Raw genomic sequence first — 24,521 nt, forward strand, 5'->3', positions numbered from 1 at the left:
TTAAGGACGAAATCTATATATTAGATAGACAACCCATGCATTAACTTGAATAGAATATTGGAATTCACTGATAAAGTTCTAGCCACACTAATACAAGCGAAGTTAGCGGAACTTAATTCTCGCCGAAGATCGAACTTAACTAATGCAACGTCGCTCGAAACTATGAACTCTCCGGAATAGATGGTAGCGATGCACCGAAAGTTATGTATTAGTCGAGAGATAGATTACAAATATCCCGGGAAATACATATTTATACCCTCGGGTTGATAAAGGCCCTGATCAGACATGAGAATACTTTAACTGTCATCCTTGTCAGCCTCACCGATTTGCTGTTGCTGAGGCTATTTTCAGCAAAAGCCCATCAATTAGCTTATTGGGCTGAATAAGCACTAGCCATTGGTAGCGGACACAATCTTTCCGGACACCTTTCTACGCCTGATGGAAATGCTTATGCTGATAAGCATCAGGCTGCTTATGCTGATAAGCATCATCAGCATAAGCTAATCTATGGATTTACTCCCTCCGTCCCAAAAAGAATCAAACTAGGAGGGGATGTGAGGACCCCTCCTAGGTTGATGTATGTGGACACCCCCATGTCCACATACATTATCGTAGGTTGATTCTTTCTGGGACGGAGGGAGTATACATTATCGAGGTCTTCATGATTCCTCTTTAAATTTAGCTTGATCTAGATATGCTCTTATCTACCAATCAGCTTATTTTCTTAACCGAATCCCCTAGCGAATCGTACCCAATTTTAACGTTTGACACCACTATACCGCAGACACTGACGAGTCTGGGGCCGATCAGTCCATCAATCAGTCGTCTTCTAGCACCTTCCTTCTTCCCCTTCCAGAAGCTTCCACGCCCAGACGAACAGTCAACACCCACACTGCCACTGACAACCGGGCCCCACCACACACCCGGCCCCACATGTCATCCACCCATCCACCCACCTTCTTACCGTAGCCCGCCCCTCGCGGCGTATAAACCCCGACCCCTCCAAACCCTAGCCTCCCCCCCTCTTTATGCTCTTCCTCCCGCGCCAACTCGCCCTCTCCGCCGCCGCCGCCGCCGCCGCCATGGCCAAGGAGGAGTCGAGGAAGGAGAAGAAGGCCAAGACCAAGGCGGCGTCCTCCGCCGCCGCCGTCCCCGACGCGAGGAGGGCCGCCGTGGTGGCCGCGGTCGCCGCCTTCCTCGAGTCCAGCGGCTTCCCCCGCGCGCTCGCCGCGCTCCAGTCCGAGGCCAACCTCGAGGTAACGGCCCCGCAATTGGCTCGTGATGTGCTTGTCATTTCGGATTTTCGGTTGTGTTGGAGTGGGTGAATGAGGATTTTTGCGCGTTCGCAGGCGGGTTCTTGGCGGTCGTCGCCGGTGAGCCTGGAAGAGTTGGTTTCCGGATTCTTGGAGGACTCGAGGTACTCCTACTTAGAATCAACGGCACGATGCTCAAATCTCGTGTTAAGAACTTAAGATAGATTTCGTAGGTGATCCATATCCCTGTGCCATGATTGGTTTCTTATTGGAATTTGGTTGTGGAATGCAGCAATTATGCTCCAGGAGCCAGCATCAATGGGAGTATCGAGCACGGTTAGCGTTGATGTTCATTATTACGTCGCGTAATGATTTGGCGTAGGCTCGCGTAATTGGCGCTGACTTGAAGCTTAATCGTGTGCAGAGAAAACAGCCGCCGTTGTCGCGGAAGATGCTGGCAAGAAGAAGAAAAAGAAAGGCAGTGACACGAAAGTGAGTGAAGCTGAGAACAAGGTGGCTGAGCCTTCTGCCGTGGAAAAGCCCAGTGAAAATGCGGATGTCAAGACCAAAGAAAAGAAACAGAAGAAGAAGAAAAGCAAGAAACAAGAAAACGACGAGGATGTCGAAGCTAGGCTGGAAAAGGCAGAATCGGCTATCATTAACAAATTTGAGACCGTGGACACATTGAAGGAGGATAGCAAGAATGGTTTGGTTGATGTTGCTCCTGTGGAGAAAGGGAAGAAAAAGAAGAAAGGAAAATCAACTCCTGAGACATCAGATAAGGTTGACACAGGAAGTACAGATGCTGGGGCTGATTGTGCCAAGGGAAAGGGTGATGCTGCAGAGATGGAGAAAGACAACAATGAAAAGAAAAGTAAAAAGAAGCTGAAGAAGTCCAAGGAAAACGTTGAGGTGGTTGAAAACAAAGAAGTTGCAGGGAAAGATTCAGCTCCTAAATCAAATGATGAGAACAATAGTGGAATGGAGACTGAGAAGGGGGAAAATGGAATGCCTCCAAGTGATAATGCGGTAGTTGGCAAAAAGCGGAAACTAGAAGAAGTCGAAGGAAGCAACCTCCCTGCTAAAGAAGATAACACAGCTAGCCAGAAGCTCAGCAATGGTTCTTCAGAGGATGATGGTGCCAAACCGAATAAAAGGCAGAAAAAATCATCTGAAGTATGTTATAGTCTGTTTCTTTCGTTGCCTTGTGTTATTTCCTACTTTAGTGCAATTTGTTCCTGTTATGTTTATGAACCACAAAGCCTGTCATCTAGAAATTTTAGGCAAACTATGACATGATCAGTAAGTATATGTTTTGTGTTAGTCATGGATCAACTTCTTTCTTTTCTGACATTTACTAGTATTTCAGAATAACCAAATAATGTTGTATCGGACAGTGGATATTTGTAGTTAGTTTGTTACTATCATTGCGATGGTGATTTCCTCATACGTTCTGGTGATGCCCTGACATTAAGGTGGTTTATCATTTCCATGTCTTGTATATTGACTAACAATAACATCATTTTGATCTTACTATTTAGCATTCACTTCTGATAATAGTTTTATAGATGTCTCGGTTATGGATATCTTTGATGTCTGGGAAATGCTTGTAATCTGATTGTCCATGCCATCTCTGTCCACTGCAGCCCAAAACTGTGAATGCATTTCAACGGGTGAAACTAGAGGATGTTAAATTTGCTGATGATAGGCTTCAGGATAACTCATATTGGGCTAAGGTAATGTACATTTCTTTTGCGTTGCACTGACCATATCTATACTCCTATAAAAGACACCAATGGTGGTGGTGGCACCTACCCACTGTTATATGGGCCCACATACAGTCAATGGTCTTATAATAAAGGACAAAATAAAGATAAATTTGTTTGGACTAGCTGGTAAAAAGATGTTCTTTGATCTTTGTCCATTCTTCATTAGGAGCAACAGTCGTATCTGCACAACTTTATTAGATTAACGTTTGATTTTTAAGAAAAATTACTTAGATATTTTACATGTCCTTTTCGTATTTATGTAAAGAGAACTAGGCTATGAAAGTAAAAAAAATCCATAAGAAAAATTAATATCACCTTAGATTATGATCATGATTAGAAATCATTTTGTACATGATGCCAGCTAACCAATAGAATTTGATTGATGCAAGTATAGTCTCGGGAGTAGACAATGGGGAATGATTTTAGAAAGATGTTCTCTTTTAGAACTCCGTTACAACACACGTCACACGGGCATTTAGCTAGTAATATGTAGAAATTTCAACTGTTCTTGACAATAACCGAGTGGTGAACCCATCTTATGACAGGGTGGTGCAGACTCTGGGTATGGTGCAAAGGCACAAGAGGTTCTTGGGCAAGTTAGAGGAAGGTTAGATGCTCTTCTTTCCTTCTGACCTTCATACTCCTTGCTAATCGAGTCATTTGTTCTTTCCCACTTGTGATCATCTTAGTGCCGAACATAATTTCATCATTGTTCAATTTTGCCTTTGCAGGGGCTTTAGACATGAGAAGACCAAGAAGAAGCGTGGAACCTACAGGGGTGGGCAGATCGATTTACAAACCCACTCGATCAAGTTCAACGATTCAGATGACGAGTGATCGCTTCAATTTTGCGAGTCGCTCACAGTTTACCATTCTTGCCATCGTTTACATGATGATCAGCCTTCAGAAAGAATGAACTGGAGGGAATGCTGCGTGTGTGGCGAATTCAGGAGGAACATGAAATTGCTGTATTATGCCCATTTTGTTAGTGCTGGGTGCCCTGCTAAATCATCAAAATTTTGTATTGATACTGAGATGTATCATTTTGCCACTGCTAATACAAAGTGCAAGAGTATTAGTACATCACATCTTACTTTCTTTTGGGCTTGCTGTTGTGCCTCCAGCTGATAAATATGTCAGCACTAGGCTTCTCCCTTGTTTACTGCTGTACAGTGTGCTCTTCCTTTTGGCCTGTTGCATTGAAAGAATGCATATAGCATGTGTACATAGTACATTGTGATTATATACATACTGGGCTGGGCCAGATTGCTCTCTGCATTTCCAAAGTACATGTCCTATGACTGTGTTTTTCTTGGGCTTTACAGGTGCCCAGTTTGCACAAGGATAGAAGAAGTTCTCAAGGAGCAGCAGGTGCTGCTTTGTGGAGTGCCTTCTGTGACTGCCATCATGATTCATGACCACAGCAACACTTCATGATGATGATGAACAAGATGATGATAGCACCATCATTTTTGAGTGGATGCTCACTCCTTTGAACTTGGTCCATTCAAAATGCAGTCAAAAACATGGACTGATTCCAGTCTGCTACAGGCTACAGCTGCTGCTCCTCCTTCCAACTTTCTTCATGCCTTTGAAGTGGTAGTCAAGATCCTCACAGACCAAAACCAGGCCAGGAGATGTGCCACTGCAGTAACCTAGTAAAGCCTAGGAGTACTATATAACCTAGACAGGTCACTTCCAAGTGATGTGTGTGTATTGTGTATTGACATGTTGCATGCACTGTAGCCATACCTGACCCTTGGAAGAATTGCCTTTCTGGCTGGCTACCTGCATCCATCCATGTTGATGCATGCAATGCATATGTTTGTCTTCTGTATATTTTCGTTCACAAATCACAATGCAGGGGAGGATTTCCTTTTGTTTCGTCAGAGTTTCAGGTTACAGTAGCAGCAGATAATCAACAGGAAGAAAGCATTTGCTTTGTGAAGCATGCATGCAGACTGCAGAGAGGCAGAGAGCTGATGATCATGTCAAAACATGAAAGGAGCGAGACCAGCAGCATCTACAGTGCTTGCTCTGGCTTAGCTGCATCTTGGTCCGTGAGTGCTCCTCGTCTCCTTTCAACTGTTCGAAATCTCCTTTGGTTTTGGCGATGACAATGGCTCATATAGATGGCCACTGTTGGCTGTCAAACTCTGAACATACTATGACAATGACTCAAATCTCCTTTGATTCTCTTGTAGCACAAACAACCAAGTTTAAGGTAATTGCAGGACCACTTGGTAGTAGTACAAATCAATGAACCCAGGAGCAGTAGTAAAAATCAATAGGTATCATCTTTTCGCTTATACTTATCAACCAAAATTTAAAATTTCAAATTAAAATTTGAAGCTAATTTTGGGGTTTTTTCGTCAATTTATTTTCCACACTTTGCTTTTAGGTCGTTAAGAACACGTATATAAAAGTTTTATTTACAAATTATTTTTTGTTTGCAAATATACCATTTGGCTTATTCCATAAATAAGCCAAACGAAACGAAGGGGCTGTGCTCCACTACTTGCATCCATAGCCATGAGTGCACAAACATAACTTTCATTCAAATTCAGGAGGAAGGTATTTTTTTGCAAGAACAAAAAGAAATGGTGATTTGATCATGCTGCTGCCTTGTACTGCCTCACATCACAATAACTGCCACAGTACAATGAGGATGAGCCACCTGCTGCTGCTCTTGCTACCAGTAGATTGGGGTTTCCAAAATGTACAATGAAAGGTGTAGACTTTTGCAGGATCTTTTCCCTTGGATTGCAAGCAAACCAAAACCCTAGCCAGTGGTAGTAGTAGTAGCAGTACTTGCTGGCCAGTGGTGACCCTAGGCATTTTTCTTTCTCATGTGTGATGACTGGTGATAGTACACAAATGATGCATGCTCCCATTGAAAACAACTTTGTGACCCAAAAGTCATGATCACATCTAGTACTATCATTTGTTAGTGTAAAAGGACACCCTTCACATATTAGGGCATGGCACAATTGAAATGATTAACATTCTTAAAAGCATAGCATCCTATATACAAGATCTTTTATAATGATCTATGTATATTCCCCTATAGTGCCATAGTTCCATAGCAGAAGAATCAATTCATGGCACCATTTGGACTTTTGGAGTAGCACTACACAAGAATACAACATTACTATAGTATGTATAGGATAATAGGAGTATCCTCTTATTAATTTTAATTTAAGTATGCAAGTTGCCGCCATCTCTTTTGAAGAAAATTTGCCGCCAAAAAATTTATGCCACAAGACAAACTGGATTCTTCTTGGCACATCAACTGTTGAAGCTAATCACCCTGGCTGAGTTAGACAAGCACATAATTTAGATGTATATTTGCATAAGTGTGACATCAAGCATTGGATAATGTGGCCTCAAAAACCTAAACCAGAACGGTCAGATTAAATTACATGCTGGTGGAACTAACTAGAAACATCAAGACAAGAAATCACCTAAAAAAGGGTAATTAACAAAAATTGGTTTGGTGGACTGATGCTGTGCTTGAGGAACATGAGCTGATGGCATTGCCAAACCCTAGAAGGAAAAAGGGTTTAAGGGGCAGCTGATGGTGTGGCTTTGTGTCCTCTAAGGAGGAGCAAGCTAAACAATTAGGAAATTAAGCAGGGTTATGTCCTTTCTTTTGTTGTGGTGTGCTCCTCCTCTTGTTGGGTTTTGGGCTTTGGAGTCTTCTCTCCCTCCCCTTTCTTTGTGGCTTTATCTTTGGGTGTACATGGGGTCTAGTGTTGGATAGGGCCATAGGGGTTGGGTGAAGAGAAAATTTTTGAAAAATCATTAAACAACTCAGATGTTCTTCGCTTCCTTCTTGCAATGGGCATTTTGAGAGTAGGAAATTTCACTTCTTTCAAAACACAAAGTCAAGGACTTTTGTAAGCTAAAGTATTGTACCATCATGGACTATATGGTTATGCGAAAGCGAGAAAGGCGTAAACGATACCACGCTGAAGAATTATCCAAAATAAATTGTGCTGTGTGGGAGAAGATTAGAAAAGCCTCCATCCTAATTTCACATAACATTTCTCATCACACATTAAAAAAAATTGAAAATAACGAGACTAGAGAAACTTTGGACATGTAATAAAGGATACATGTAATAAAGGATTTGTGTTTGACCTTGGTAAATTTTACAAAACTACATATACTTTGATCAAACTATTATAGAACTACATATTTAAGATGTTTTTAATCATAAAACTAAAAACTTAATAATAATTTTATCATGAAACTACATATTTAGAATAGAGTTTTATAAAACTATAGATTAAGTATTAAATTCATAAAACTATAGGTTTACTGCTAATTTAATCATAAAACTACATCACATTGTCCTTTGCAAAATAAAAGTGAGGGGAAAATTATTTTTTTTCATGCACAAATGTGTAAAATATTGTACTCCAATCAACAGTGTAGTCCTAGAGAACTTTTGGACCAGTTGGGCACAATACAGAAAGGGAGAAAAAGTGTTCAACTACACGTAGCTACTTGCCATAGGCCACTCTGGAATTCACACTGATACTTCTACCAGTACTAGCATATGCAGAGGTAAAAATTTGGTACTAGTGCTCATGCATTCATGTGATGTGGTTTCGTGTGAGGTGAGCTCATCAGCTCATTCAGTTCTCGGGAAGAACAACGAGCAAACAACACACTCGTTTGCCTCTCCTCTCAGAGCAGAGCTTTAAATCTGAATGAAATTCGTAGAATTTTTTTTTTGTTAAAGGCCGAGTTTAGTTTTAAAGTTTTTATTTAAACTTCCAACTTTTCCATCACATCAAAACTTTCCTACACACACAAACTTCCAACTTTTCCGCCACATCATTCCAATTTCAACCAAGCTTTCAATTTTGACGTGACATAAACACACCCAAAACCAAGAAACTTTGTAATAACATAAGGACTTGTTGGTTAGTCCCTTCTCAAATACTACTAAGATTGAATAGGATTTAGAGAGGATAATTAATCCCTTTCAATCTTTTGCATATAGGGATTAACCGAATAAGCCATAACAAAGTTTTTATTATGTTTTAACGGTAAAATTTATCAAAGCCCTGTTTTTGATTAAGATACAATTTTTAGTTTGGTTTCTGTTAGCACGTTTTTTTAAACTGTTAAACGGTGTATTTCATATGAATTTTTTTTATAGAAGTTGCTTTAAAATATCATATAAGTCCATTTTCAAGTTTAAAAATAATTAAAACACCATTAATCATATGCTAATGGTTTTTTCATCTTCATTAAATTCGAACGGGTCAAAACTGTTTAATTTGTTACTAAGTACTACTCCATCCATCTACTTTTGATAGTTATATTTCATCTTGGCATACAGACTAAGGATAAGTAATTCTACTTATCATCCATTTAAACATGCTACTAGTCATTCCTCGTAAACAATCGATTCATTAATATTTACATTTCTCAATGTCCATGTAGCCAATCATGTGTGGAAGAATGGAGAGTCATGCATTAAATCCGAGAAAGTTATTAAGATGATAGGTTGTTGGATTAAAATATGCCTATCAAAAATAAAATTTTCAGATTTGGAAATATGACTATAAAAAATAGAAGGAGTATTTTTGTAGCGGTTATACGAGAGATGCACACCATTATTACACATGCACACACCACAATTACATGCTCGTGAATACGCCTCCTAACACACACGCTAACCTTGATTAGAAAACTTTGATGATGTTTTGTCATGTCTGAATGAAAACAACAAACAAATAGACAATGCCCTGGAAAATTTCATACTTGTACTGCATTAATTTACTTAATTTAGGAGATGCACTTAATAGTATATTAACAAGGAGGGCTTACTTTTTAATCCTGAGATCATGTGTTTAATTCGCAGGATATTCACAACTTCTTCTTAAAATCTTTTTAAAGTATCTCTTCCTCCAAATCTCGTTTATTTAAAGTTGAATTTAGCTCGGATACGTCCCGAAATTTTCGCGCGCTCGCTGTAGAATGCCTTAGCCGAGCCGTTGGGCCCCACCTGCCAGTCGGAGCGATGATATCTCCGCCGTCCGATCAGGCGATCACGCGTGGATCGGACGGCTCGTGGAGCAGCAAGAGGAGCCACACCGATGAGCGCGCCGGCGAGTGGTCCTCCACACGGATTCCACGCACGCACGCCCACCCGCACGCACGATTGCTCGCTCTCTGAATTTCTCTCTCTCTCTTTCTGAATACTAGTATTTCTATCTCTCTCTGAATTTTTCTCTCTTCAGAGTTGCAAGTGCACCAATGCTACAATGCTACGTGTCTCCTTCCTCTAGTATTTATCGTCTTCCCCATCAGAGCCAAAGCAAAGCACAACACTCTCAGCCATTCTGCTTTGCTTTGCTGCTTCTTCCTCCTCCCTCCCTGCTTCTTTGCTTTCTTGCTAATTTGCAGGTAACTAGAGGTAGTACAGTTTAGCAAGCTCAAAGCTGAGAGAGAGAGAGGGGTTATAATCTGTCATGGAGTACGAGAGGATACACAAAGTTCAGGTAACAAACTCACTATCCGAGTATTCCATTACAGTAGTAGTCGTGGTGGTGGTAGTTCATTCCTCCATATGCTTGTTTCTTAGCTACTATTTCAACCTTAGTTTGTTTAGGTTGTGTTTGATTTGTAGAATTAAGTTCATGCTCATGTCTGTAGGTATGTCATTTTCATTTTTCATGTATCATCCAATATCCATGTACTACTATGCTTGATCCATCTCTCTTTTTTAACCCCTTCTTGAAGCTAAGTACTGCTATAATGCAATGTGACTACTCCCCTTTCTCATCTATCATGAACATTTTTGGTGGGTCAAGATAGTAGTGGCATAGTGCCACTAATTATTTTACTTTCCAATATTGAACTCTCTAGCCATGTCCATTTATGGTGCTTTTGATTTATTATTGCTACTACCGCAACAGGGTTCCTATACATGTTTCTCTCTCTCTCTCTCTTGGACTTTTTGGTTGTGGATCCTACCTTGCTCTCTCAAGCTCAAAGTAGCCAACATTCATGGCTGCTCTATTCAAAGCTGTGGCTGCTCTCCAATGGCAACTGCAGTATGAGCAGTTAAAAATCTCTCTCTTCTTTGCAGCAGGAAGCCAGAGTCAATTCTTGTAGTAAATTTTTTGCCCCAATTTACCAAGCCATTAATTAAACTAGTACTACTCCTGAATCTTGGATACTAGTAATGACAGTTTGAAATTTGTCCTGAATCTTGGGTGATTGATTTTCCTTGGAAACCATCAAATTGGTTAAGGTTTACTATGTATTTAGTGATAATTTTGTTGCAATGCAGATGGGAGTGATGTCTCCAACCAAGCTGAGGATGAAGCTGCTGGGATCCCATGGCGGCAGCATCGGCAGGGTTGACGAGGCAAAGAAGTCGCCGCGAGCGTCGCCGGCGAGGCTCGACGCCGACGAGGACGACGACGACCACCCCAAGAACAGCCTCCTGCCCCAAGAACTCGACGAAGGTTCGCTTCCTCTTCGATTCCATTGTGGAGTTTGCAATGGCAATGGTGATGTGTGTTTGATTCCGGTGATTTCTTCGTCAGATTATCCCAAGGACCAGTCGGATTCTTCTCGCTCGCGCTCCGACGCGAGCCATGGGAGAGCTGGCAATGGCTACGACAGCGGCGGCTTCGAGTTCTACAGGGAGGAGAGGCCACCGCCGCCGCCGGCGGTGGCGGTGGTCGGCGGGACGTTCTTCAGGCAGGTGCCGTCAAAGTGGAACGACGCCGAGAAGTGGCTCGCCGGGAGACACGTCGTGCACTCCAACCCAATCTTCTCCAAGAAGGCCGCCGCCGCAGCAGCGGCCGTGTCCGGCCGCGTTGCGCCGGAGGCCTCGGCGTCGTCGTCGCCGCCGTCGGTGGCGAGCAGGCAGCGCCAGCAAAAGAGGCTCCGCGTGTCGTCGGAGGCGGCGGCGGTGTCGATGCGGGACGTGGGGACGGAGATGACGCCGATGGCGAGCAAGGAGCAGTCGCGGAGCGGCACGCCCGCCGGCGCCGCCACGCCGTCGCTGAGCCCGCTCTGCTCGGTGCCGACGAGCCCGAGGGGCGCCGCGTCCGCGTCGTCGGCGTCGTCGGAGCGGGAGCTCCAGATCAGGACGCGCCGCGAGATCGCCGCGCTCGGGCTGCAGCTGGGCAAGATGAACATCGCGTCGTGGGCCAGCAAGGACGACGACGACTTGCTCCCCCACGCCTCGCCGGAGAAGAGACCGAGACCGAGACCGAGACCTCACTCCGGCGACGGCGGCGGCGAGGCCAAGAAGAGGGAGTTCGAGGCGCGCGCCATGGCGTGGCAGGAGACGCACAAGTGCAAGCTCGCGTTGAGGTGCAGCAAATATCACTCTCTTTTTCTTTTTTTGGTTCTCTGAACTTTTGTTTTTTTGTTGTTTTTTTGGTCTGGAATTTGATTATTGAATCGAAAATTTGGACGAGAATTCGTCAGGTTTCAGAGGAAGGAGGTGAAGATTCAGGAATGGGAGAGCTGCCAGAAGGCCAAATTCGAAGCCAAGATGAGGCACGCAGAGGTAAACTTACATCGAATTCAAAAACTTAAACCTTTATTATTGGGCGTTCTAATCAGCTATGAGAATACAGATTATTCGTGCCATGCTTCTAAAAGTATGGTTTTTCATAAATTAAAAATAAAAACTTTCTATACATGCTTAGATATCTTTTCTAAGCTATTTTTAGCCCTATAATATAGTAATCCCTCCGGGCTGATAATATTAGTCGTTTTGGACAAGGGTAAAGTCGAACTTTAAAATCTTTGACTACAAATAATTTCTAAAATATTTATCTTAAAAATATAAAAACCATATGTGTATATTCGCCTTAAAATGTACTTCAATAAAACCATATATTTTTTGATATTTTCATATATATTATAATAGAAAATAGTTGTCAAAGTTACTTTTGGGAAACCGTGCCCTTGTCCAAAACGACAAGTATTATCAACCCGGAGGGAGTATGCATAATGTTTATTCATCCCTCAAGCAATTATGGCTAATTTGTTGAATCATTAGTTAGAAGTATGGCTAAACCCAAACCTATATATAAACTTAGACCGTCTGTCCAAATTCATTATACTATGTGTTACATCCACCCATTATCCTTTATATTATGGAACGGAGGGACGACAAGTTTAGGTTTGCCCGTGTACTTCTGATTTGATGTAGAGGCTGGGTTTTATAAATCTATTATCTAAAAACCAAGTTTGGATAGAATTCTTTAGAGAATGAATGAATGATACAGATGCCTGTATGTTATCATCAGGTGCAGGCAGAGCAGATGAAGGCGAGGGCGAAGCAGAAGCTGAGCAGGAGGCTGTCGGCGTTGAGCCACAAGGCGGAGGGGAAGCAGGCGAGGGTGGAGGCTCGCCGGAGCCGGCAGGCGGCGCGGCTGGCCCGCCAGGTGCACCGCATCCGGGAGACCGGCGCCGCGCCGTCGCGCCTCCGCCGCTGCTGCAGCTGGCTGTTCCTCTGAACATCTGAAGAAAAACAAAAAAGAAAGAAAAAATTCTCAAGATGGATCATGATCATGATCATCATGCTGTCACTCAAAATGCCATGGGAGCTCTGTATATGAAATGGAACTAAGCTGCAATGGTTTGTTTGGAGCAAATGTGCTGTAGACTAGAATTGTTGATGTTTAGCTGCTGCTTGCCTTGTGTGATCTGAATTTGGGTCTGGTAGTATTTGACATTGATCACCTGGATTTGCAGCAACCTTGCTCTGCTGACTTGAAAATCCTACTTGTCTTTTTAACTGATGAACATTTCAAGAGAGGAGAGATTTTTAGTCAGTTGCATTGTTACGAAAAGAACAAAGCTTCAGGCCCCCTTCTGATGCTTGGCTGGCACAGGAAAGCCTCCAAGAAACCCAAAAGGAAAATTTTAGACCACTCTGTTAAAAACAGGCATAATTATGTCTTAAAGTTCATGGCATGGTGAAATCTTTGAATAAGTATGTAATAAGTAGGGAGTCCAACAGTATTAATGTCACCACATGGAGCTACTAGGATTCCTCTAAAAGTTCCTCCTATCAACTATATAGACCACACTTTGGAAATTTGCAGCATGGAATCATGATTTTGTCCAGCAAAATTGATCCTGCGTGAATCATGCACAATGGCATATAAGTAGGCAGGCAGGTCAGAGCCTACAAACCAGGACAAAATGTTGACTCAGTAGCATGAAACAAGATCATCTAGCCACAATTTATGGCAAAAACATGAAGAAGGCGACAAATGATTGATTTTAATATGTTCCGGGCTCCATTTGGAAATTGGAATCATCAGTTCTAGACATCATATTATAGCTACAGAATAAGGTCAATTCTACAGCGACTGCCATCATTCATCATAGAACTGTTCTTGCCTAGTTGCCTGCCATTAGAGATTTAATAGAGCTAAAGCAGCTATCATACAGCATGTCCATGATCAGATGGAATACAACGGATCATCTAGCTATATTATTGACTGAGTTGCTACTGATTCGGACAGGACTAGTGAAGATCGCATGGAATGCAGGCGATCACGAATGGTGACCCTGCAGTCTTAAGGGTGCTTAGTTTGGATTCTGGTCTACATCTCAGTAGTCCAGAGGCGCTACAGATGCAATGTTTCCGGCGATATTCTGCATGTTGTGGCTTGCAGAATAGTCGTCGCAGGCATTGCTCTGCTGCATCCTTGCTCCAGGTGAGGACAGAAGGCCGTCTCCACCACGAACCAACTGCTGCACCTCCTGTGGCGAGAGTATTTTGATGCACCATACGCTATTTGCAAACTCCCTGAAAAAAAAAAGACGGCATAGAATATCATGTTTGTTTGCTTTGAACATTGAAAAATATTGTGTTTGCATACGAAACATTTTAGGTTTGTAAGTGCTTACTGCCATGGATCGTCGCCGACGAGAAGAATGTCATTTTCCCGGTCGACAAATACAAGCTGCCAGCCTGATCTTACAGGGTCCTCCAGTTGGCCTTCAAGACCAAAGAGACGCTCAAGCTCACTACGTAACTCGCAGTAGCTGCTGAATCTGGAGATGTCAAGTGATCTCCCAAGGGACCCTGATTTGTAAACCTATTGAAGAAAATGCAGAAGATATTAGCCAGATCATATAGAATAAATGAGCAGCTCACACTCACAGACATGTTAAGTAGGGTAGTAAAAAGAAGAGAAACAGGCATTTCCAAACTTCATACAAAACTTTAAAAAATAATTGCCTCCTTTGCTACCATCAACCTACTAAAATGTTTGTTATTTATCTACTTAGTAAAGTACTTTTAGCGACCAATGTTCGCAATCAGTGAAAATTGAAAAAAGAAATGCAGAGAGAAGAACTAACACAAGCTAACACACAAGTTGAAAATGCATACCTTCACAAAGGTTGCTCCTTGTGATGGATTTACAGATATGTTATTAAGAGGATTGAACGTTCCAGATTCACCTAAACAATTGGAGGTTGCTAAGGTGTTTTCAGTTGTCAAATCTGCACCACTATATCTCAACAAAGGTATGGCCATAGTATCAGTTTCTCTGTTAGCATCAGTTATGATGCTTGTCATGCCATCCTGGAGTTCAAATGATGATGAAAGTAGGCGGTTCTCAGCATCTGCCCTGCAATCCTGGACGATGGAACAGCCTCTTGCTGATTGTGGTGGAAAGGCGCCAGGAAAATGAGATATACCCTGGTGATTTACTTTCTCAATCTTGGGGTGCATGGACGGAGCTTCAGGATGAACAGCAGATTCTAAAGCTAATCGCTTTGAAGGCCACCCATCTGATGCCATTAATTGGCTACTTCGAGGCAAACTAAGAAGGTTTGAGGCTTCCTGGTTAGAGAAGTTGTGGAAATTGTTGTGTAGATGTAAAGGGGGATAACTATTTCCTTCTAAGAGGTTCTGATTGTAGAATGATGATCCACTAAGCAATGATGATTGTGCCTGAGGAGCAGATCCAGACTCAGAAGCTACATCAGCAACACGATGATCACTAGATGGGAGCTGCTGTTGCATCTCTTGATTAGATTGCTCTTGTAAAACATGCTGTCTTTGCTGCTGCTGCAACTCTTGCTCCTTTAGCAGCTGCTGAGTGTTATGCAACTGCAGCCGTGGAAGCTGACCTTGAAGGAACCCAGAGTCACCAGTGTTCTGACAATGGCCTTGCTGAACAACTTGCAGGGGTGACTGCTGAGGTTGAAACTGCACCTGCCCTAGAACATGGCTTGCAAACAGAGAATTTAATCCACTGTTCAGATTATGAGTCTGTTGGTATTGCAGAGTAGCTGGATGCTGCTTTGAAGGGTCCCCAGATCGAATTTCTTCCAGTGCTGCTGCAGCCATTTGCTGGTACGTGTCTGGCTTAAGGCCCAGCAATGGAGAATCTATTCTTGGCTGAAGCCATGGTGAGACTCCATGTCCTTGAAAATTCAGGGACTGGGTTCCTCTATTTCCGTCTCGAAGCCACATGAGAGAAGAATAGCGTGCAAAATCGTCATTTCCCCCACCTGCAGAAAAAGAAGTGGTTAAAGGGTATGCTCTTAGAATTATGCGTGCTAGTGTTCCGGCCATCAATCAGCGTACCATTGAACATGCCATGCATAGGCAATCCTGAAGCCCACGGACGCTTAAGTCTTAAAGGAAAAGCACTGGGGTACATCGGAAAGGTTGTCAAAGGCTCAATCTCCCAAAGAGAAACCCTTGGCTGTTTATCACCAGTGGTGGACTCATCCCAACCAACCTAATGCGCCATAAATCCAAAATGAAAAAAAAATCACAAGGAAAACATATCCACAGAAAGGGATCCATGAGGGATGTGATAACAGATTTGACAGACTACTAGATAATGGAACAAGATAACATCATTTCTGTAGAGACCACAAAATATATTTAGCAGATATTACCTTAACAGAACGCCAGTGTGAGTTTGGCCAGCGCACTGAATCTAGATCACTTATGCTGGTGATTGTACCCATGTATCTGAAAGTAAGAGGTAAATATAAGAATTAATGGAGCTTTCACGGTTCATGCTGTGTGCTTAATATCAGCTTACCGCCTGACGCTTGACTCCTCTGTCTCGAAAAGCATTCTAAAACGCATTCCAACAGATACACGTGTGTGGTAAACAGCTTTCACATACTTGGCCAATGGAATCACAAATTCAGAAGGGCTAGCCCTGAAAAAGGATGCCCATGTCAATTAAATATGGAAATAAAATAAAACGTTAAAGGCTCTGCTGTAAGATTGCAGTACATTTACCTGGGGTTATAGAAAATAGTGAAGCGACTATTTGTGGCTGCGGCATGAGCTGCTGCTGCAAGAAGACCTATATGCATGCTATCGCTTGACAGCACGGAAGAGGGCATAACAGTCTGTTGGCGATTTGCACGACGTATTCCCAAAAGAAGTTGATTGTTATCATTCCTGGTAAAAATGATAAAGGTAATTAAGTCTCAGCAATGAGTACAACCTCTAGCAACAGTATACAATTTAAATAAGGAATAAAGTGGGTGGTACCAGATAAATATAACAGAGTCTCCTGCTACTAGTCTTTTCGCACTCACAAACACACTCCAGCCTGTTGTCAGGAGATGCCTTTTAGGCTGACCTGCACGACAAATGCATAGCCAATTGAAAGTTCAATAGAAGAAGATACCCTCACAATATAATTTCATAATTCAACAATTCTGCAAGGCAGGAACAGAAGGAGGCTAGTTGCAGTATTGTCATTATAGCATGTCCAGGTAATTTCTTAGCCAGATAAAAATGCATTAACAGATCTTGGCAACAAAGAAAAAAGAGCAAAACGGATAGATGTCATGTCTAATGGAAATGCTATCTAAAAGGCATAGTACATGATTTTATGTCAATTTTTTTGTGTACACAAACAACTCATAATCAGTTCTATGTGTGTCGGCCATAGTTACATACCACGAAATATATGGCGAAATTTCCATTCATTATCATGCAAATCTCTTGCAATCAGCTCCTGTGCCGGAGGCTGCTGTGAAAAATCCTACAGAGAACTAAAGGAGTCAATTTGAAGAACACATAGCAAATGAACATTTCCTACCAAAAAAAAGACTGAGCTTAAAGGCATACTAGTGGAGGGAAGACTTTCTCAGCTGCCCGGCGGGGAACAGAGAAACCACCATGAGTGCTCGTGTCACTTGCAGTCAATGTCTTGCAGAAGTAATTAGTGGGTTGCTTGCTAGCAGCACCCAGCTCCATTGGAAGGAAAGGCTCCTTTTGCTCTTCCTGTCAACAGGATTACATGACAAATACATAATCCTTGTAACATCTTTGCCCTTTTAAAAGAAATAAGGCTAGAAGTGCAAAGCAGTGGTCAAATACCGGGCTCAATGGTTGCAATGTCATCTGAGCATAAACTTCATCTGTCTCTGCATCAGCCTGCAAAAGCACCAGGTGAATTATCATAAGCTGCTTATTAAGAAGCTACATGATGGTTTCTTTAAGAGTGAACTCACATGCATGGTGACATTATGAAGCTGGCAGATTAACTGAGGAGGTAAGTTTGGATAATTTGGGATTTGAGCATCAACTTCCTTATTAGTTGATGCCGCAACCTGCACAGAACTAAAATTACTTTAGACAGTACAGTTTCAGTTCATTCTTCTGCCATATTAAGTTTAATGATGCACTGAGCAAACAATAAAGACAATCCTCTGCCCTATTATGTACTGATGCACAAATGCAAAAGCAGAGCTGTTCTACCATCTTTTATAAATTCTAGTAAATTCGAGTCAACAAAATCCGGCCATGCCTAGCATAATGAAAGAGATGTGTGCACAGACTACAAACCAAGTGACTGACCTGCTCGCTATGGCCCTGTGGAAAGTAGACGACCCTGCTCCTGACCACTGGCAAAGACACAAGGGGCCCAGCGCATGCATGCCACAGCTCCGAGTTCAGACATCTTTGTTCCCCTGCAACATGCCAAACACACATGAGCTGAACAGCAAACCACCAGAAAGTTGAGTTCATGTGAAGCTACTATTTGTACTTGCCCACAGACAGTAGGAGGTTCACTCAGTATCAAATAATGTTATAACATGAGGGCAATGAACAGAGCCAAGTAATGTAGGAGTAGTTCTTTTTTTTCTTTCTTTTTTCTTTGTGTGTTTATGTGTGGAGTGTGTGCAAGGCAGCAATGGAGACTCATTTATGCATTATGTAATCATGCACAAACAACTCAAAGTGCAGAATCACAAAGCTCCATGATCCATAATCCACTTTACAATGCAGGCATCAACACAAGCTGAGAAAGTGCAGAACTGAAACAATGTCGAAATTGTGAGCAAGGATATATACCGTCGTTCTCCGGCAAGGCCTGCGGCATATCCGCCGACGCCGGCGGAGAGAGCTTCATCTCCAATCACCAGTGCACCCGTCGCCAAAGAGCACGAAACTCCGCCGCACCAGGACACCGGAGAAGCTTCTGGTCAGCTTCCCATCATGCTCCCAGCAGCAGCAGCAAACACCTGCCTTCCTCTCTTGCGCCCAGAAATATCTTCCATTTTTTTCTCCCTCAACAACTAACCAAAACCTGGACCGTCGCAGCAAATCCTCCCCTTCATCTCCCGAAAAAATTCCACACAAACTCTCTAAATCAATCAAACTTGGAAACCAATCACCCCCCTCAGAGCTCGAGTATTTTCACCCTGAAAAACACCCAGGCGACCGCAGCTCGATCCGAAGAGCCGGATTTTCGCCAACGGCGGGAGCAAGTGAGCGGAGAAACCGAAGAACGCCGCCGACCCCGAGTTCATCAGATCAACACGCAGCTCATCCCAAGCACTCAAAACACAGCACCTTCACTCTCGGCGACGGCTAACCCAAACCGCCGCCCTCAAATCGCCACCGACCCTCGCCCGCAGCCGCCGCCGCCGCGGACGAGTCCAGCCTTCCTCTCAGGCGCCGCCGCCGCAACCGCGCACCCCCCGGAGCTCACGAGATCGCCGAATCAGGCGACGACGACCACCACCACCACCAAACGGCGTAGCATTCGGCGCCGGCGGCGGAATCAGGCGGCGCGACAGCGAGGCGGGAGCTGGGGGCGCGCGGTCTCCGAGACGGCGGGGAGGGTGGTGGGGGCGCGAACCCTAGGGGCTAGGGCTAGGCCGCCATGGCCGGATCGAGGTGTGAGTGGTGGAGGTGGTGGTCGAGTTTTTTTTTCTTCTTTTTTTCTTTCCGTTTTGAGGGGTTTAGTAGGAAGAGAAGAAAAACGGAGAGAGAGCTTCTTGGAGGTAGTAAAAAAAATCTGATGAAAAGAAAAAGGTCAGATTTATTTCTTACCACTGCTACAAATTACAAGTCGCCCCTTTTGAAATGGGTTATTTTTGTTTTCGGGTTGTGGTATCTTTGACTAGATTCTTTGGAGTTGGGTTCCTTAGAAACGCGTTAGGGCCTGTTTGGATGGAGGCTAACTTTGCCATAACTCGATTTGCCGTAACTGTGACAAGCCACATAAAGTGTGGCCAATAATTTGTTAGCCACAACTATGGCAAACTTTAGCTAGCAAATGAGAGTATGACGCGTGGGCCAATGTGTTAATAAAGTGTGGCTTGACTCAACTGCGGCACGCAACCAAACACTAGTCTAAAAAATTGTGGCACGCCTAAGGTTTGGTGTGATAAAATGAGGCCACCAACCAAACAGCCCCGTAGGTCACGCGTCGTTTGAATTATGTGTGGAGTGAATTCATAGGAAATTTTAAAATTATTGTTTGATTACACTATATAAAAAATAGACAACGATAAAATCTTACTACTCACCCTGTTTTAGGTTATAAGACATTTTGACTTTGATCAAAGTTAAAATTGTTTCAAGTTTGACTAAATTTATAGACGAATATAGTACTCCCTCCGTATTATAATGTATGACGCTGTTAACTTTTTGACCAATGTTTGACTATTCGTTTTATTCAAAATTCTTGTGCAAATATAAAAATATTTCTGTTATGCTTAAAGAACATTTGATGATGAATCAAGTCATAATAAAAAAATGATAATTATATAATTTTTTTTATAAGACGAATGGTTAAATATTGGAAAAAAGTCAACGGTGTTATACATTAAAATATGGAGGTAGTAATATTTATAATACCAAATTAGTTTCATCAAATTAATAATTGAATATACTTTCATAATAATTTTGTTCTGGGTTAAAATGTTACTATTTTTTTATAAATTTAGCCAAATTTAAAGCAGTTTTATAATCTGAAACGAAGGGAGTACTTGCTAATTTTCCTCTAACCAAGGACATGTCCATTGGGAGAAGATGGGTCAATGATTTTATATGTTTATGGGTCAATGGTGCTCAAAGTGTTTTTTAGTTTTTCTCTATGGGTACTTTTTTGTTTTTTTCGGGGAGAGAGGTTGACGAATGGGAGGGACGGACGGCTAAAATTTGCATAGGAATTTTAAAATATTTAGTAATAGTCACTTCTCTTGACCCATTCATGTACTATTTCAATTCTCCAAGATTTCTCTAATTATCCTATATTCCAAAACAGATGAAACTAGCATGCGGTGCAATTGGACAAGGGGTACTTTGCTTCAAATGTTAATTCTGAAAGAAATTGAGATAGTGTCAACTAATACTCTAGACATGATTTGTTATCACATGTTTTTCACTTGAAGTATCATCTGTGCTAACGGAAGTTCTACCGCCACAGTTTTAAAATTAACACAACAATTTTACAACGAGTAGTTTGTTTCGACAAAACATAGGACCTCATCGTTTGCCCTATGGCTTATAAGACGCTGCCAAAATTTGATTTGGACAAGTGATTCTGGAGTTGATTTTAATGTTCTGTAGTATAATTTTGTTCAACATTGGTTTTTAAGTCACTCGGGATATATAAAAAAAATTTATCCACAGATTGTTTGTTTGTCACTAATAAATCGTTAAGGCTTATAATCAACTGTAGTTAACCGATCAGGACCATATTAGTTTCTTAATCTCACCCGCTTGAAAATTTTAAAAAATTCACTCGAGTGCTTCACTACTACCATAGCGAAATTAATGTTCTGTAGTACTGTTTAGAGTAACAAGTCAGGGTTTATTTGGTAGAGCTCCAACTCCTAAATTTAGTTCTAGGAGTTGGTCTGGAGTGAAGTTGTGAGCTGTATAAACCCAGCTCCACCTCTATAGTTCATTTTGTGAGAGAGCTCCACCCAGCTCCGCTCTCATTTTAGGTGAAGCTGAAATTATTTGGCTGAGCTGAAGCTGTGCCAAACATGCCCTCGGTGTATGCGAGGTATCCAAGGACTCATTCGCAATAAAAAACCTACCTAGGATGCAAGCCAAAAAACCCACCACACGCCACGCTCCTCCTGTACAAGTGACGTTGAAGTAGTACTCCACCAAATTACCACCCCACCCTTGGGCGGCAGTCTCGACGCTCCGCCTCGAGATCCGTGGAACCAACACCACCGCAGTACAATCGGACGGCCCAGACGGCTCGAGCCATCCCGAGGCTCAAGCTGGCGGGGTGGGCACGTGCAGGGGCAGCAGGGTCTTTTCCCCCACCCCCGTGCGTCTCTCGGCGTACGAGGATTCGTCCCTTTCCTTCCCCCACTGGGGGGTCGGGGGTGTGGGGCCCACCACCATGCCGCGCGTGGACTACGATTTAATGCGGTCCTCGCGCCCGTGTCTCGGGGAGTATGCCGACCGTCCGATCGGGAGATGGACGGCGTGGATCGCCTCTGTAGCTCTGCGCAACAGGTGCGAGCTTTCTACTCCGTGCAGTTCGCTTGTGGTGTCTGATTTCAATTTTCAGCTGTTCATACTTCTGATTACGCTTAAAAAACAACTTACGATTACATACGTTGATAAAATTATATCTAAATACAAAGTTAAAAATTGATATATTTTAAAACGGAGGTAGTTTATATATATATATATATATATATATATATATATATATATATATATATATATATATATATATATATATATATATATATATATATATATATTTGTGCAGTTAGTACTTACCGTTTTCAAACATAAACGTTGCCCCTAAACGAAATCAGCCTTGTGCCTTTGATTTACGTTGGTCTTTTTTTTTATTAACATATATTTCTAGCATGCTTTTCAAACTGATATTTTATGTAAAACTTTTTATACAGAAGTTGTTTAAAAAAAAGATAATTCTATTTCTCAAGTAAATAATAATTAAAACTTAATTAATTTTATACTAATATTTTTTAAATTTGCTTTAACTTTATCTTCATTTTCATTTTCAGTATAAACGAATAACACCATTGTTCAAATGTTGTACACACCATGGCTTATCATCAAACGATCAAGTCAAACTTGCATTAGACCTCTCCATGCAAGTTTCACGCTTTGGACGATTGAGGACGTCCTGCCACAGTATAACCCCCTATTCGCAAATAATGAGTACTGTACAGTGCACACCATGGAAGGTTTGTTGCGTCCTCCCAAATCTCACCATTTAATTACCTCGAAAAGACAGTTCTTCAATGTCACTAATGACAAGGACTTCTTGTGTTATTGATTTCCTTAACTGTTCATGCCAAATCCTCCGACTGTATAGTACTCCCAAGGCCTGGGTTTAGATCTCAATTTTTTTTCAAACTTCTAGCTTTTTTATCCCATTAAAATTTTTCTACACACATAAACTTTTAACTTTTCCGTCATATCATTTTAATTTCAATCAAAATTTTAATTTTGATGTGAACTAAAACACCCTAAACACCCTAAATATGTACATGGCTAGTGCTACTACATTTTGTACTCCGAAGTACAGTAGTAATCCTATTTGTACGGAGTACTGAGCAGCAGCAGTGCAGCCAGTCACTCTCTAGGCTTATCTTTTTCAATTAGTTGCGCTGTCTCGTTTACCTATCACTGTTTACCATCGATATCTTAACCTTACTCATTAGTAGGAGTAACTTTTATACGATTAATTTGTTATTGTTGACAAAAGTTGTATTTATGACATGACACATATTGCTAATACAATACTACCTCCATCCCATTATAAGCGCAGTCATGGTTTTACGCGCCCAACTTTGACAGTCCGTCTTATTTGAAAATTTTTTGAAAAAATTTAAAAACATAAGTCACGAGTAAAGTACTATTTATATTTTATCATCTCATAACAATAAAAATACTAATTATAAAAAACTTTCAAATAAGACGAACGATTAAAGTTGGGCGCGGAAACTTATGGTTACACTTATAATGAGACGGAGGGAGTATGTAACAACCTTTTAAGTATATACTATTTCTTTTTTAAAAAAAGGACGAGCAGTCAAAACTAAAAGAACTTATTACTATTGATTGATCTACATCATAAGTCATGGAAAGATAAAGTAAATACATAAAATAATTTGGCAAAATTTGTCAGGGAACCCTTAGAAAAACTGATTTTGCTAGGAGACATCACAACAACAGTGTCTTCAGGTAAATTTATGTTGGTGTAGTGTCTCTTAACAAAGACCATACATTTAAATGCCACATAGTAAGGCCCCCATCGGATGGCCTATTCAGCCAAAGAAAAAGCCAAAATTTAAATTTTCAAACTTAATTTTGACATTGATTTTGAGATATTTTCAACATAGTTTCTTTTTCAGCATTGGCTTTTAAGTCACCGAGAACACATATATAAAAGTTTTACCTACAAATTCATTTTTATTCTCTAATAAGCCGTTTTGGCTTATTACGAAAAAAAGCCAAACGATGAGGCCCTAAATTTTACCAAAATAGATTATAGGCAAACTTTTATATGCGTAGCATGTTCTCTTAGAAGTTATTACTACGGAAAAGCTAATGCAAGAAAATAATCTATAATAAAACCTCGTCATTAAATTTGAAATTAAAATTTAAATTTTGGGCTGTAGCTAATAAAATCAAGCAGATGATTAGAGGCCGAGCACTCCTATTTAAGAGCAGAGGTAGTCAAAATCTTCAGCTGGCACCTGATAGCAAAATGCTCTGAACTACAGTACACTCCTCCCAGTACAACCAGCCCATGCATGCATGGCTGTTCAGTTTTTTCGGCCTTTTGCCTTTTTTTCCTAATAAGCCAAAACAACTTATTAGAAAATAAAAATAGATTTATAGGTAAAATTTTTATATATATGTTCTTGTGACTTAAAAGCTAAAGCTAAAAAAGAAGCTACGTTGAAAATATCTCAAAATCAATCTTAAAATTAAGTTTGAAAATTTAAATTTGTCTTTTTCTTTTGGCTGATTAGGATGGGAGCCTTTTATCTTTTAGGCCTTGTTTGGCTAATGGGTTAGGGAAATAATTTCCCACCCACCAAAAAGCATCTTTAAATCCTAACCATTTATTCTTCCTCTTTCATTTAATCCTAAACCTTTATTTATTTTTTAATTTCAATCCCACTTCTCATTTTCCATTATTCAGACATAGCCTTACAGGTTCACTCCTGCCCCTCCCTTTCTTTTTTACCAAAC

The 24,521-nt window shown here is 41.5% G+C and overlaps 3 protein-coding genes across 9 annotated transcripts; 2 read left to right on the plus strand and 1 right to left on the minus strand.

Moving 5' to 3' along the window:
* The first annotated feature begins 1,008 nt into the window (after positions 1–1,008).
* On the plus strand, positions 1,009–4,311 carry LOC127757996 (uncharacterized). The gene is made up of 7 exons (XM_052283591.1): positions 1,009–1,256; positions 1,350–1,417; positions 1,546–1,589; positions 1,678–2,429; positions 2,900–2,989; positions 3,568–3,629; positions 3,754–4,311. The coding sequence occupies exons 1-7, from the start codon at positions 1,029–1,031 to the stop codon at positions 3,857–3,859; spliced, it is 1,350 nt and encodes a 449-aa protein (XP_052139551.1). The 5' UTR covers positions 1,009–1,028; the 3' UTR covers positions 3,860–4,311.
* Positions 4,312–9,272: 4,961 nt separating this feature from the next.
* LOC127756837 (remorin 4.1-like) lies at positions 9,273–13,263 on the plus strand. 6 transcript variants are annotated; one of them, XM_052282220.1, is made up of 5 exons: positions 9,273–9,543; positions 10,338–10,515; positions 10,597–11,374; positions 11,492–11,573; positions 12,322–13,263. In XM_052282220.1, the coding sequence occupies exons 1-5, from the start codon at positions 9,514–9,516 to the stop codon at positions 12,529–12,531; spliced, it is 1,278 nt and encodes a 425-aa protein (XP_052138180.1). In that variant the 5' UTR covers positions 9,273–9,513; the 3' UTR covers positions 12,532–13,263. The 6 variants fall into 6 exon arrangements, with proteins under 6 accessions (XP_052138180.1, XP_052138185.1, XP_052138182.1 ...); XM_052282225.1 differs by lacking the exon at positions 9,273–9,543 and adding an exon at positions 9,569–9,697; XM_052282222.1 differs by lacking the exon at positions 9,273–9,543 and adding an exon at positions 9,951–10,107.
* Positions 13,264–13,272: 9 nt separating this feature from the next.
* On the minus strand, positions 13,273–19,308 carry LOC127756836 (auxin response factor 25). Of its 2 annotated transcripts, none has more exons than XM_052282219.1 (14): positions 18,378–19,308; positions 17,880–17,992; positions 17,534–17,642; positions 17,400–17,456; positions 17,148–17,303; positions 16,977–17,061; positions 16,563–16,653; positions 16,305–16,469; positions 16,099–16,221; positions 15,950–16,025; positions 15,630–15,786; positions 14,424–15,553; positions 13,937–14,127; positions 13,273–13,835 (listed from the first exon to the last, which is right to left on the minus strand). In XM_052282219.1, the coding sequence occupies exons 2-14, from the start codon at positions 17,957–17,959 to the stop codon at positions 13,637–13,639; spliced, it is 2,619 nt and encodes an 872-aa protein (XP_052138179.1). In that variant the 5' UTR covers positions 17,960–17,992; positions 18,378–19,308; the 3' UTR covers positions 13,273–13,636. The 2 variants fall into 2 exon arrangements, with proteins under 2 accessions (XP_052138179.1, XP_052138178.1); XM_052282218.1 differs by having other exon boundaries at positions 17,534–17,632; positions 18,378–19,307.
* Positions 19,309–24,521: the final 5,213 nt, after the last annotated feature.

This window comes from Oryza glaberrima, chromosome 12, assembly GCF_000147395.1.
Source record: "Oryza glaberrima chromosome 12, OglaRS2, whole genome shotgun sequence".
Taxonomy (NCBI): domain Eukaryota; kingdom Viridiplantae; phylum Streptophyta; class Magnoliopsida; order Poales; family Poaceae; genus Oryza; species Oryza glaberrima.